Source organism: Sitophilus oryzae, unplaced genomic scaffold (genome assembly GCF_002938485.1).
Source record: "Sitophilus oryzae breed Bouriz unplaced genomic scaffold, Soryzae_2.0 scaffold_1059_pilon_pilon, whole genome shotgun sequence".
Classification (NCBI taxonomy): domain Eukaryota; kingdom Metazoa; phylum Arthropoda; class Insecta; order Coleoptera; family Curculionidae; genus Sitophilus; species Sitophilus oryzae.
Window position 1 is genome coordinate 1,782,165 of NW_022145681.1, and position 14,079 is coordinate 1,796,243.

The window sequence follows — 14,079 nt, forward strand, 5'->3', positions numbered from 1 at the left end:
TCTGAGACATCTACAGGATTTCAGGATATCTGGAGGATATCCTATAGATGTCTTTATAAGATGATCTTATAATGGGACATTCCGACATTCTATGAATATCCTGCGGATATTGTGTTTTATATGGGTAGTCTTCTTATTCAAAGGTCAACACATGTAGGTGGCGCCCTCTACTAGTAGGAATCATATTGACATCAAAATAAAATTTCTCATGTCAAAAAACTCCCAGGCACCAATTTTCATCTAAATATTGACGTTACTACAGAAATAATTTGGAAAAAATCGAAATAAAAATGAAACTTCTAGACCCTGATCTACGAAACTAAGCATTTTAGGATATATATTTATACAAACTTTTTTACTTATTTTTATCTGTAAAATATGCTGCCGAAGTTTCCGGAATACAGTTCGGACCACCCTGTATACTAAAAATGTCGAATGAACTCAAAAATTTAAATCTATACACTTAATCTATTATTTACGTTTTATAATTTTCATCCCCTCCACCACATAACCTCACTTTTAATTCTTGTTATTTCTGTCAAATGACGTCATAAATTGAAATCTTTATACTAGAAAACGCTAAAATCGATATATTTTACGATTATTTAAACTAAATTGCCATTTTTTCACAACTCAAAAAATAAAAAATTATGATTTTTTTTCCTTTTTTTTCAGTTGATGATGGAAAAACGGGATGTAATTCTGACGGCGGTCTTCTCCTCCATAGCGGCGCTGATTATCTTGGCCGGGGCTGGAGCTGCTTGCTATTTCTTCCAGAAGAGGCGCCGCAAGCGCGAAGAAGAGGAAGAAGAAGAAGCGGAAGGGAATCGTATCGCTGCCGAAGATAAGAAGTCGCGTTTGAACGGATTCCTCAGCCTGAAAACTCCACTGATATCGACGAAGACTTTAGGGTAAGCGGTTATTGATTATAGCCTGGTTTATATATTCTTATTATAGGTATTTATGTTAATATATAGTACACGTCTTTTCATCATTAAGAGGCATTTTTCGAGAAGTTTGTTTTCCCAACTTCTATTCGTTAACGAATTTTACATACAAAATCCCCGATCAGATTTTGCATTAAAATGGATATACAGGGTGGCCCGAACGGTATTCCGGAAACTTCGGCAGCATATACTGCAGATAAAAATAAGCAAAAAAGTTCGTATAAATGTATGTCCTAAAAGGCTTAGCTTCGGAGATACAGGGTGTAGAATTTTCATTTTTATTTCGATTTTTTCCAAATAATTTCTTCAATATTTGGATAAAAATTGGCGTCTGGGAGTTTTTTGACATGAGCAATTTGATTTTAATGTCAATGACTCCAACTTGTAGGGGGCGCCACCTACATGTGTTTTAACTATTTTGAAGACTAATAACTTTTCGTCCGCACCTGTATAAAACTACTGAGTAAAAGAATATTAATAATAATAGTTAATAGTTCAGTTTGTTAATTTACCTATTCAGAAATCTTTCATTATACAGATATAAATAGTAATATACAACATTATATTGAGTTATAAATAATTAGGCAAATAGGTCAATCACAAAATCAAGACCCTTCTTCTTCTTCTTCTTCCCCCACCCACTTCGATATAAAGATAAAACAACCTAATATTTCTCTCGTTTTTAGAAATAGCCAGTCATTACCGTTTTTGAAATATTTTCAATTTTATGAAATTGCAGTAAAACATTGAAGGCTTCATTTCTCCTAGGGTATCAAAGTTTTTAATACTAAATATTTACTGAAGTGAGTGTATTTATTAATCAGTTATTGTGTTGTAAGTTGCAATAATAAAAATAATACTACCTCATACAGAGTTTCTAAAAATTTATTTTAAATAATTTCTAGCTTAAAACGGAAATATCTTTTTAATTAAAAATGAACGCCCTGAATATTTTAGGAGAATCAGATGCACAATTTAATTGTCTATCAAATTGTATTATACCATTTTTTACCTATACCTTCAAGTTTTCGTAGAAAATTCATTTTTTTTATAATTTAGCCCCCATTTATCAATATACCTATGGAATTGACATTTTAGACTGTTTTTTTAAGGAACAAATGTACAACATGTACAGGTGCTAAGAACGATAATATTATTAGCCCATTTGTACACAAAAAGAAGACTATTTAAATCTTATTTTAAATCTTTATACCATTAATGGGACGCTCTGTATCTTGTAAAGATATTTTTAAATTGTAGCTCTCATAGTCCTTCAACGAACCCAAAACTTACAATTTGCAAAAATCTAATCATTTAGCTACAATATTCCGTGTCCTATTTGGTGAACAACCCTGTATAAAGTTGGATTAGAAAAGTTTTATAGCTTTTTAACCTAATTACAAGTAGGTAGGTATCGTGATAATTTCAAAATAATATCAATAAACACAGTTCAAAATACTGTTGCCTAGAGGGCACTTTTGGAATACGGTTTGAAAACTATTGATTTTTATTCGCGTGGAATAGGCCATCTGGCGGCAAAAACACCAACCGAGGAAAATTTACTCGGGTATCTTTCTTCTTTAGCTTAGAGGAAATCAATACTATAGGATTTCCATTTCCATTTGAAAAACTGGTTGATATTTTTTCTCTTTAGATGGCCCTCACCTTAACGTAAGCGTGCATTTAATGATTACGTAATTATTTCTGATTTTAAATAGCTTTAATTCAAAATATGTACCACCAAAATTTTACAATGTATTTTCTAAATGTGAATGCGATATTTTTTCCTTTATTAATTTTTGTTATTTGATACAAAATCTTCCAGTTAACAATTTAACTTTCAAAAAATTATTAGTACAACATTGTACAAGAGGTAGAGAAAATATTGAAACCATTATTACTAAATAAATCGAAGCTGCCAAGAACTCAAATAATATAATTTTATTTGTAGGAATTTTATTAATATATTAGCGTCATATTATATGAAATTATGAGGTGATAGATTCAAAAGAAAAAGTATTAAATTTTTAAAAGATTCTATTAGAATTTGAAATTACTGTAAATAATGTTTTGTTAAAAACTGCAGTAAATGCTGAAAATAAAAATCTCTTAATAATTAATATTAATATACCGGGTGCGTCTCAAAAGTGGCTCACCCCTATAACTTTTTTATTTTTTCAGTTAAAAAACGAGATTTGGTATGTTAGTATATCACATAAATTAAGATTAATTGACGTATTCAATTGTTTTCGGTCACTTCCTGTTTCACCGGAAAAGACTATAACTTTTGATTTTTAAATGGCACCCTCGGTATTTTTTTACTTTATTCGAAAGAAAATAACACTCTGAATAGAATGACATATCATATGTCAACTTTTGACATTTTCGCATATGGTGTATTTGAAATTATAACTTGCGGTTCGTAACGAATATTTGACTCGAAATACCAAGTGTGTGGTATCAAATTATTCATAAAAAAATGATTTTTCCAAATATGCTAATGAGCCACCCTCGTTCCATATGAAAAAATTGAGATATGATTAAAAATACGATTTGAGCATTTCCTAACTGGCCAGGACAAGACACTAAAAACATTAGACGATCAATTTTTTTTTCCCAAGGCTCCTTGATTAAGAATTTTTTAAAAAACATAGCCATGGGACTCTAGATTGAATTTTAAAATACGGGTTAATAAAATAAATGTTTAAACCATAGACTTAAAATAAAATATAGACTGAGCATCTCATTCATAAATAGCTGGAACATGCGGTCAGACAACGTCTTGTTATTGTTGTGTTATTGTTTTAGGTTATAACGAGTGCGACACGAGCGATATATAGGTTGTCTATGTCATAACGGTCGTTCCCTGACGACTCTGCCGAGAAACACAACACTGTCTTTCGTTTCTCAAGTACACCTGAACTCTCCGTATCATAGCCGGGTAACTTTTTTATTTTAATGAAGCTATAATTAAATTAAAAATATATCGTATTTAAATATTTTATTAAATATTAGGACTGGTTTTTTGAATAAAAGTTTAGAAAAAAACGTCTTAGAGTCCAAAAAGGATAACAATAATAAAAAACACGTTATAGAAGAAATTTTATAATCGAAATTACGTAATTTTTGAAATTAATAATAAATTATTAATTTTAGTCAAATATTTACAACCCCTAATATTAATCAAAACAGGATCTATTTCACAGATATAATAGAATCGGCGACAGGGAGAGAAAAAAAAAATATGATTTTTGTAATTTTTTTTCTGGTTAAGTGACGTCTTATTATGTAAATTAGAGAAAACATAAATCTGTTCCATTAAAGCAAGGAAGGTGATAGGAAGTGGATAATATCAAAACTACATTTATTTAACTCGGTACTGTCTTTATTATACCGGGTGCGTTCCAAAAGTGGCTCATCCTCATAATTTTTTTATATTTTCAAATAAAAAATTACATAAATTAGGATTGATTGACGCTTCAATTGTTTTTGGTCACTTCCTGTTTCACCGGAAATGAATATAACTTTTAATTTTTAAATGGCACCCTCGGTATATTTCTACTTTATTCGATAGAAAATGATAACAATTTAATTTTTAATAATAATATTGATTTCTGAATAGAATGACATAGCATAATATGTCAACTTTGACATTTTCGCATATGGTTTTAATTGTAATTGTAACACGCGGTTCATAACGACAATTTGACTCGAAATACCAAGTGTGTGGTATCAATATATTCATAAAAAATGCTTTTTTCAAATATGCTAATGAGTCTCCCTTGTTCCATTTGAAAAAATTGACATATGTATGATTAAAACTACGATTTGTACATCTTTTAACCGGCCTAAACAAGACACGAAACCCATTAGACGATCAAAATTATTTTTCCAAGGCTCCTTGATTAAAACTTAGTGTTTTTAACAACACCATGGCACCCTAGATTGAAGTTTAAAATACGATTTGTTTTTAAGCGACAATGTCAAAAGTTGACATATGATAGTCATTCTATTCAGAGTGTCATTTTTTATCGAATAAAGTAGCAATATACCGAGGGTGCCATTTAAAAATCAAAAGATGTAATCATTTCGGTGAAACAGGAAGAGACCAAAACAATTGAATACGTCAATAAATCTAATTTATGTCATATACCTACTAACATACAATTTTTTTTTGTATCTGAAAAATAAAAAGTTATAGGGGCGAGCCACTTTTGAGACGACCCGGTATCTTAAAAAATATTGTTTCATAATGTAATATCATTTTAAAATTCTTGTATGTTATTTTAGATTCTGAAGATAATTTTAGAATAAACCGGAATATATTTTTAATAAAAACATTATTAATTATTAACAGGGTTATAATTATGATTTTGTTACAATGTAAGTAAGTCAATATTGTAATGTAAGAGAAAAAATTCAGATTTTACATTTTACTAAAATATTATCTAAATAAGCGCCTTTCTACAACAACGCCACTGACTCCTAATGGGTAAATTGAGAGTTGCCTACCGGTCGAAAGTCGTTTCAAGACTTAATTGGATTATTTAAGTCAAATTTCTTGCAAATTAGGCACTGGCGAACCATATTTTATAGTTCTTGAACAGAAAAAGTCAATAAAATAAATACTTAAGGACTACAAGCTAAGAAAATTCGTTAATACAGCCGGGGAGATAGCGGCAACAAAGCTTTACCGCACACGTGCAACACGTACTACAAGGTAATAAATGAATGAATAGGCTCCCTCGCCTCTAATCGGTGTTGTCATATTGTAAAGAACTTATCCTTTTTAAACAGTATCCGACTTATAATTTAGTAGTATAAGGACTATTTAATACATCTCTGGAATATTGAAACCTACTTTATTAAACTGTAGTATTAATATCTCAATATATGTGTATAACAAGAAAAAAAATATTGATAATATTAAAGACGTGACAACATAGGCTGGATGAGGAAGGCTCGGTCGACTGTACCCAGAAGTAAACATGTGTACAAAAAAGGTTGTTTGTCCGCGTTGAGATGTAAATAGTGTAGTCTATATTTTATTTTAAGTCTATGGTTTAAACCAGTGATTCCCAAAGTGGTCCAGGTGGACCCCCAGGGGTCCACGGGAGACTTGCTGGGGGTCTACGTAGGCGTGAACAAAAAATGGGGGTCCATAAGATGTTAATGGGGGTCCACGAAAATTTATCTGCTTTTGATAGTAAAGAGCAAAAATGTAAGCATAGTTTTTATAAGGGCCTACCTACATTGTTTTAAGTACCTATCTAAGCAGATAATATTTTAATAAGGCAAGCGACTGTTACTTGTCCAAACTTGCGTATTCGATATTACGTACAATTTCGTGTACAGACTTGCAAAGCGCTATCCGCCCGACAATGCTTAATGCTTGTTCAGACATGAACTTGATCACCACTATAAATACTTGATGCCAAAGGCAAACGCATTCATTTGTTTCCGGAATTTCGAAAAAAGGCGGAATTTGGAAAAAAGTTGTGAGAAAATTTATATCTGTGTTTGCTAGTGCCGGAGAAAAGTAAGTAACCTACCTTTTTTTTTGTTATACTAGTACTTAAGTATTTTGTTTACGTGTACTAGTCGGTTGATCACAACGGCCTGTATAGATAGGTAACTTAGTAACTTACAGATATTTTAATTGTCCTCTTTCGATTTGAAGACAAACACAGCACGTTTTATTCAATTGTTTTTCACGAGAGAAACACTGCCTCTCTAAAAAGGCCGAATAAGCAATATTGCAGAGCAATTAATTTTGTAATTTTTCTTGCAAATAACTACTAATTTTATAAAACAGTAATTTCATAATCATTTTAAATTGGTTTTGAAGTAACTATTTTATCAAAACTATTCCTTTTCGGAAAGAGCGAGCGGTGCGCGGGCGACGGGAAAGGGCGGGGCTTGGACTTCGATGCCAGTTTGTCACGTTTTAACAATGAAGCCGCAGACAAAAAATACGCAAATACACGGAGCGCGTGAACTCATTGATTTAATAAAATGTTAGTTATCGTTTTTATGGACAATTTTGGGATTTCGACTTTTATTTTTCCTACACAAATATGATCAGTATTCGATACTGAGTACACCAATTTTATTTATACTATTAAAAATTAGTGGTAAATTATGTACTTTAAAATTGATACCGTTTTGTGAAAACGTCTGTATTTGTCTCAGCGGTTTTATTAGTTGGTCCCTTTACAAGCCGTAATTCTATTTCCGCGTGCTGACAAAGGCTGCGGTGTGATACCTATATTCAGAAAAAACTTGCTTACTAAAACATTTTTTTTACAGGTAAGGTAACTGACACGAAACATGGCTACAGCAAAGAAAAAATGTCGACAATATAGTATCGATTATTTGAAATATGGTTTTGTTCCATCAGAGGCAGACAAACAATTGCCCATGTGCCTATTATGCAACAAAGTTTTGAGCAATGACTCTATGAAACCATCAAAGCTCGAAGATCATCTAAAAAGGTGTCATACTGATAAAATAGGTAAAGATTTAAAATATTTTCAAACATTGAAAGAAAAATATGGAAAGAGACCCACCATGCACAGTATGTTCGCTTCAACATCTCAAAGTAACGATGATGGCTTGCGGGCATCTTACAATATCTCATTACTTATAGCAAAATCTGGAAAACCGCACACTATCGGAGAACAATTAATTTTACCCGCTGTTGAAGAGGTTTTAAAAACTGTTTTGCACAAATCTCCATTTGACGTACTAAAAAGAATTCCATTAAGTAACAATACTGTACAAAGACGCATTGATGAAATGAGCTCTGATATCGAAAGCTTTTTGTGCAATCATCTGCAAAAAACTCATTTTTCTATACAACTGGACGAGTCAACGTTACCCAGTAATGAAGCATTACTATTGGCATATGTCCGATTTATTGTTGAGGAAGAAATTCACGAAGAATTGCTATTTGCCAGAACTTTGGAGACTGACACTAAAGGCGAATCAATATTTAATGTCCTGAGTAATTTTTTTACGGAAAAATCGATCCCATTTACAAACATTATTTCAGTGGCAACAGACGGAGCTCCTGCAATGGTCGGGCGATATCGTGGGTTTATAAGTCATCTCAAAAGAATTATACCAGGACTTACAGCTATTCATTGCGTAATCCACCGACAACATCTTGTGGCAAAACATTTAAGTGACAGGTTGAACCAATCTCTTCATTTTGTAATAAAAGCTGTCAACAAAATCAGAAGCAATGCATTGAATACGCGTTTATTTGCTCAATTGTGCGACGAAAATGATGAAGACTTCCAACGACTGCTCTTACATACTGAAGTACGCTGGTTGTCGAAAGGTGCATGCTTAACGAGATTTTACTCTGTTTTCGATTCCATATTAGAGTTCTTAGAAAGTAGAGATCCAGATTTAAAAGAAAACTTGATCAAATTCAAAGCAGACATTGCGTATTTGACAGATTTGTTTAAAAAATTTAATGATATTAACTTGCAGTTACAAGGGGACAGCCTGAATTTAATAAAAACAAAGGGGATAATTTCGGCTTTTCTTGGGAAATTGAAATTTATGAAGCAAAACATTAGTCGGCGCGAATTCTCTCAATTTCCAAACTTGTCGCAGGTAGAATGTATTGATGAGGATATCCATACCTACAGTCAACATTTAAGTGCTCTGCATGATGACTTCAAAACCAGGTTTGAAGATATACTGACGATGGATATACCACCATGGATCATAAATCCATTTGATGAAACGGAAGTGGCCAATGTTGTATTACAAGAGGAGCTGCTCGAGCTAAGCACTAATGAGGAGCTGAAGGTGAAATTTAGAAAAGGCTACCCAACATTTTGGCTGCAAGCAGAAATACCCGAAAAATATCCTGGACTGTGGGAAATCGCAAGGAAATTTTTAATAGCTTTTCCCTCGTCATACCTTGTCGAAAGGAGTTTTAGTGCCGTTACAAACCTCTTAACAAAAAAAAGGAGCAAATTAAACATCACAGAGCGGGGGATTTGCGGTTATTGCTCACAAAAATAAAGCCAAACATTGATCGTTTGCTGACACTCCATCAGATACATCCTTCCCATTAATTAAAATTATGACCTGAACCTATATTACCTTAATATTTTTTCTTGTAATTCTATTCTTTTAATAAATAAAGTGATATAAAATGTACCATTTTTCGTTTTTATTTTACATATCGGAATATAGGGACAGAACTCAGAAGTGACACAATTTTTATTTTTTGGCGACTTTAAGAATGTGGTAGAAATGTAGCAGCAGGGGGTCCACCGAAACCAGTAAAATTTTGAAAGTGGTCCACGAGAAAAATAAGTTTGGGAACTACTGGTTTAAACAGTTAAAAATTACTCAATGAAAACCTTTTATATCCGAACAATAAATTGTAGGTATAATATAAAAGATAAAATTTACTATAGTCTTAATGAAAGAATACTATGTGTCCCAAATTAAAAAAAAAACATTAAATAGATATCTCCGGTGGATATTTTAAACTTATTAATCTATACTAATATATAAAATCCTTAAGTGACTGACATACTGATTAATCACAATCCTGCTCAAACCACTCAACGTAAGAAGCTCAATTTTGGTATACAGGTTTAATTCTAGGGTGTAGAGGTTCGATAAGAAGGGGTTTTTCGAAATTCCAGTTCCAAGAGGGTGAAACCACCCCTCAAATATTACAATATTTTTTATTTAAAAAACGGTCAAGTTTCCGAAAAAACGCTTAAACACGTATATTTTATTTTGTTTTTTTACATATTTTAAAATTTTTTAAAAATGTATACAGGGTATTTCGAAAAATCTGGTCATTGATTAATCACGATCCTGCTTAAATCGCTTGACGTAAAAAGTTGATTTTTTGAAAACAGATTGACTTTAGGGTGTAGAGGTTCGATAAGAAGGGATTTTTCGAAACTCGAATTCTAAGGGGGTGAAACTATCCCTCAAATATTAAAATATTTTTTATTTAAAAACCGGTGAGTTTTTCGGAAAAACTCTTAAACACATATATTTTATTTTGTTGTTTTACATATTTTAAGATTTTTTATAAATTTATACATGCTGTTTCATAAAATATGACCATTGAGTAATCACGATTCTGCTTAAACTGCTTGACGTTTAAAGCTGATTTTTGGCAAACGAATTGACTGTGGTGTGTAGAGGTTCGATAAGGAGGGGTTTCTCGAATCTCAAATTCCAAGAGAGCGAAAACGCTCCTAAAATACTACAATATTTGTTATTTAAAAAACGGTTAGTCTTTCGGGAAAACGCTTGGACAAGCATAATTTATCTGGTTTTTTACATATTTTCAAATATTTTATTATTTATTAAAAATAAATTTTTAATAATATAATTAATTATAAAATTTTTTATTAAGCGATAATGTCAAAAGTTAACATATGATATGTCATTCTATTCAGAATGTCATTTTCTATCGAATAAAGTAAAAAAGTACTGAGGGTGACATTTAAAAATCAAAAGTTGTAGTAATTTCCGGTGAAACAGGAAGTGACCAAAAAGAATTGAATACGTCAATCAATCCTAATTTATGTCATATACTAACATACCAAATCTCGTCCTTTTATCTGAAGAAATAAAAAAAGTTATAGGGATGAGACACTTTTGAGACGCACCCGGTATAGTAGGTATAACTCTAACTATATTTCAAAATGTAATTTAAAATTAATATTTCTTACTGTTTTATGTCTCGAGATACAACATTCGCGTTAGACAGTTTTCCACAATCATTTTTAATTTTTTAATTAGTAAATAGGAATATCTATGGTATATCCACATGAAAGAAATATATTTTTACTTTCATCTTTGCCGACTCTCAACTTCTAATTGCTATTATGAAAAAGATGAAATGTTTGTTAAAAATGAACAAACCACATTAAAAGCAAAATATGAAAAAACGCTTATAAGATTTTATATAAATGAAGTAGACATGAAATAGAATAGCTATATTTTTTGTTTCAGGAGCACCAAGCTCGTATATATAGGTATTATTTATCATGAGTGAAAACCACTGAAATATAAAAGATATGGCATTTAAGAGAATAGGATTAATCACACAAAACCTAAACACAAAAAAAGAAACGAAAAACTGAGAGAATTTAGAAGAACACGTATATAAAAACACACCCACTTATACCGTGCTGTCAACTGTTACTCTTGGGTCGGTATTTACATGTGTGGAAGTAAATCGCATAGGGATCTTACTAAGTCGGAGTGAGAGATATGCGACGGAGTGCTGTTGCGGCGTTGCCGGTACGCCTTTCCCTATCAAGTAAAGTAAAATTACGATCGCAAACCGCTTATTTTTAAAAGACTTTTTTTTCGAAAAGATAACTAGATAAAATCATTAGAAATGTTTCTGAGCATCTGAAATGGAATTATAAGGATATCTTTAAGGTTTCATTTTTTTTACAAACGAGAAAACGTCAGTAATCGCGATAATTTAAAAACTCAACTTTTTAACACATAATACGCCATAACTGAAGAAACATTTTAGATATTGAAACTTTTTTTATTTTGAAGATAGGATCTTTTACAATATGTTTACATAAGAAAAAATCGATGTTTGTTTTTTTCCATTCAAAAATGGTAAACAACCCATCTATTTACTTTTAGAGCATAGCAATTTTCAGCAATCCTGTAATTTTTTTATTGATAAAGATTTTCACTTTACTGTCTACGAAGAAAATGCAGCAGAAATATTAAGAAAGCTTTTGAAAAAACCACAATCAATTATTTCTAATAGATCTCGAGATATCGATTTTTGAATTCAGAGTTCTAATAGACCGACCACTGTCGAAAACCAACTCAATTCCACTTATTTTTACCAAAAATGCAAGTGTTTCTAGCTTGCACTTAAAAATTTTCAAGCTATGGGGAAAATTACTCGTTAATAAATAAACAAAGTATCACGACACGTAATTAAATCGTGAAGCTGAACGCATGATGTACACCTTTCCCTAGAACTTTAAGTACTGACAGAGGTACTGATTGGGTCGACCGGTCAACTACGACAAATCTGCTATATCCCCTTCCACGTCTCTTAGCAATGTGCACAGTTTCTCGATTCCTTTCATACGTGTGGCAACGTGTTAACTGTTCTCTCTTTGTTCAGTACATTATAAACGAATTGTACTCGTCTTACATACGGAAGTCTCGACCCAAGACTAACCTTTGCCAGCCCTTAGTATAGAATAAAAGCATACATATCTGGAGAATATATATTAAACTTTAGTTTTCAAATATAATAATACCTTTTTCGTGAATATCATAGGTGAATAAAAATTGAAATATCCTAAATTATAAATATTCAGAATGGAGACTGTACATTCAAAACAATGTTCTAAACCAATTCTAAACTAAAAAATGATGAAGTTAAAATATGTGAAAGGAGAAATAAACGTAAAGCCGCGTTTACACAAGTCAAATGAATTGATCAAATGACTTGAATTCAACTGGCTTCCGAGTCAAGGATATGGATACACCAGAAGATCCATACACCAGAAGATCCGGCCTACGGAACCGGCCTTCGGACTTGGCCTGTCACGTACCAAAACTCTCGTAATTTGATCGGCAGACTTGGTCTGCCAATTAGATTTTTGCCCAATTCTATATTCGATGTTTTAAAACGGTTTTTATAGAGATAAATATTTATCTGAATAAAAGCTGTCGCTTAGAAAGAAAGAAGGAGCATTACAAGTCCGCTGACTTTATCCTTCGATTTTTTACACAAATCTATTTTCACAGATCAAGTCCGTGGACTTGGCCTGTGAGAGGTTTTGTCCGCCATAGGCTTGGCCTTCCATAGACTTGGTCTAACCCACAGACGCAAAGATTTCATCCGCAGGTCAAATATTGGTGTATAATAATTTAATATTTAAGTTATAGTTAGAAGATCTTAGGAATTACAAAATAATATAGGTTGCAAAATAGGTGGACTTAATAGAATTACGTACTATAAACGTAAAAGATCATGACAAAATTAACAGGGGTAGAAAAATATAGAGGAAAACATAAAATCAAATATCAAAATCTCTAATATCAAAATTATACAGCCCCATCTCAGAAAACAGTTTAGATGACCTACTAAATATGCATTTAAGCTAATTTTTGAATGATTTGTAGCTCATACTATATATTGAAACCAAATAAGAAAGTAGTAGAAAACATGGAGATGTACGCGGTATATGAGGACAAAAATAATTTTAGTAATTTTAAAATTTTAGTGGAAGTTCAAATGTAAGTAGCATCAACAATGGATTCATTTAGGAGCTAACGCATTTAGAATATAAATGTATTTCCATGTAGTCGATATGGCCATGCTTTCTCTGAAAGAACGTTTTTCGCCACTTGACAAGCATATTAATTAATTCAGTTTCCTTTAAGATTCTTTATTTTTTTGCTTAAGGATATCATCATCTTTCAATTAGTTGAATAATAGATATCATATATTTCTTAAATTAATTTTACAGTTTTACTGGCTAGAACAGTCATTGCGGTAGGCACATATTTTTTAAAGCTAACGATCAAAGTTATTTTTGGAAAACAATAATAGTCGTAGTAGTTAAGTTTCCCTTGAGTTGTATAAATTATACAACATCACTAATTATAAGTCTTGTAACACAGATTTAGTATACTATATGTATACAGATAAAAATCTTATCCCTAATTCGTGGTACGAAAATTGTTTTTTATGACGATGTGTAAACAAGTAAAATTTCCTGTTCGCAAAAATAAACTCGCGTAAAATAACAATAAACAGCGTAATAGAGAGATATCGCTAAACCGAATAGCATGGACGTTAATAAGGCCAGGTGTTATTTCCTTTACGTGAGGTGGTATTAACTCTCTTCATTTATAGTTATCGGATCGGAAAGAATTCTGTTCGCGTCGCGTCCGATATTTAAACTTAACCTAACTTTGAATTTAAAACTTTGAAATTGTTTTGTTTACTAGGTATTTTAAAACTAAAGGGCTAAAGTGCTTATTTCCAGTGCTTTATTGTTCAATGTCTGCCAGTGGGTTTTGAACAAGCAACAAATTCTCTTAGAAGGGCTAAGTCGTCATCTGCTGTAAACCTAAG

The 14,079-nt window shown here is 31.8% G+C and overlaps 1 protein-coding gene across 1 annotated transcript in view; it reads left to right on the forward strand.

Moving 5' to 3' along the window:
- Nucleotides 1–681: 681 nt before the first annotated feature.
- Nucleotides 682–14,079, forward strand: part of LOC115876632 (synaptotagmin-7) — a 656,049-nt gene continuing 642,651 nt past the window's right edge. The window contains exon 1 of the mRNA XM_030892482.1: nucleotides 682–911. Coding sequence (XP_030748342.1) covers nucleotides 682–911 — 230 coding nt within the window. The remainder of the gene's footprint in view (nucleotides 912–14,079) is intronic.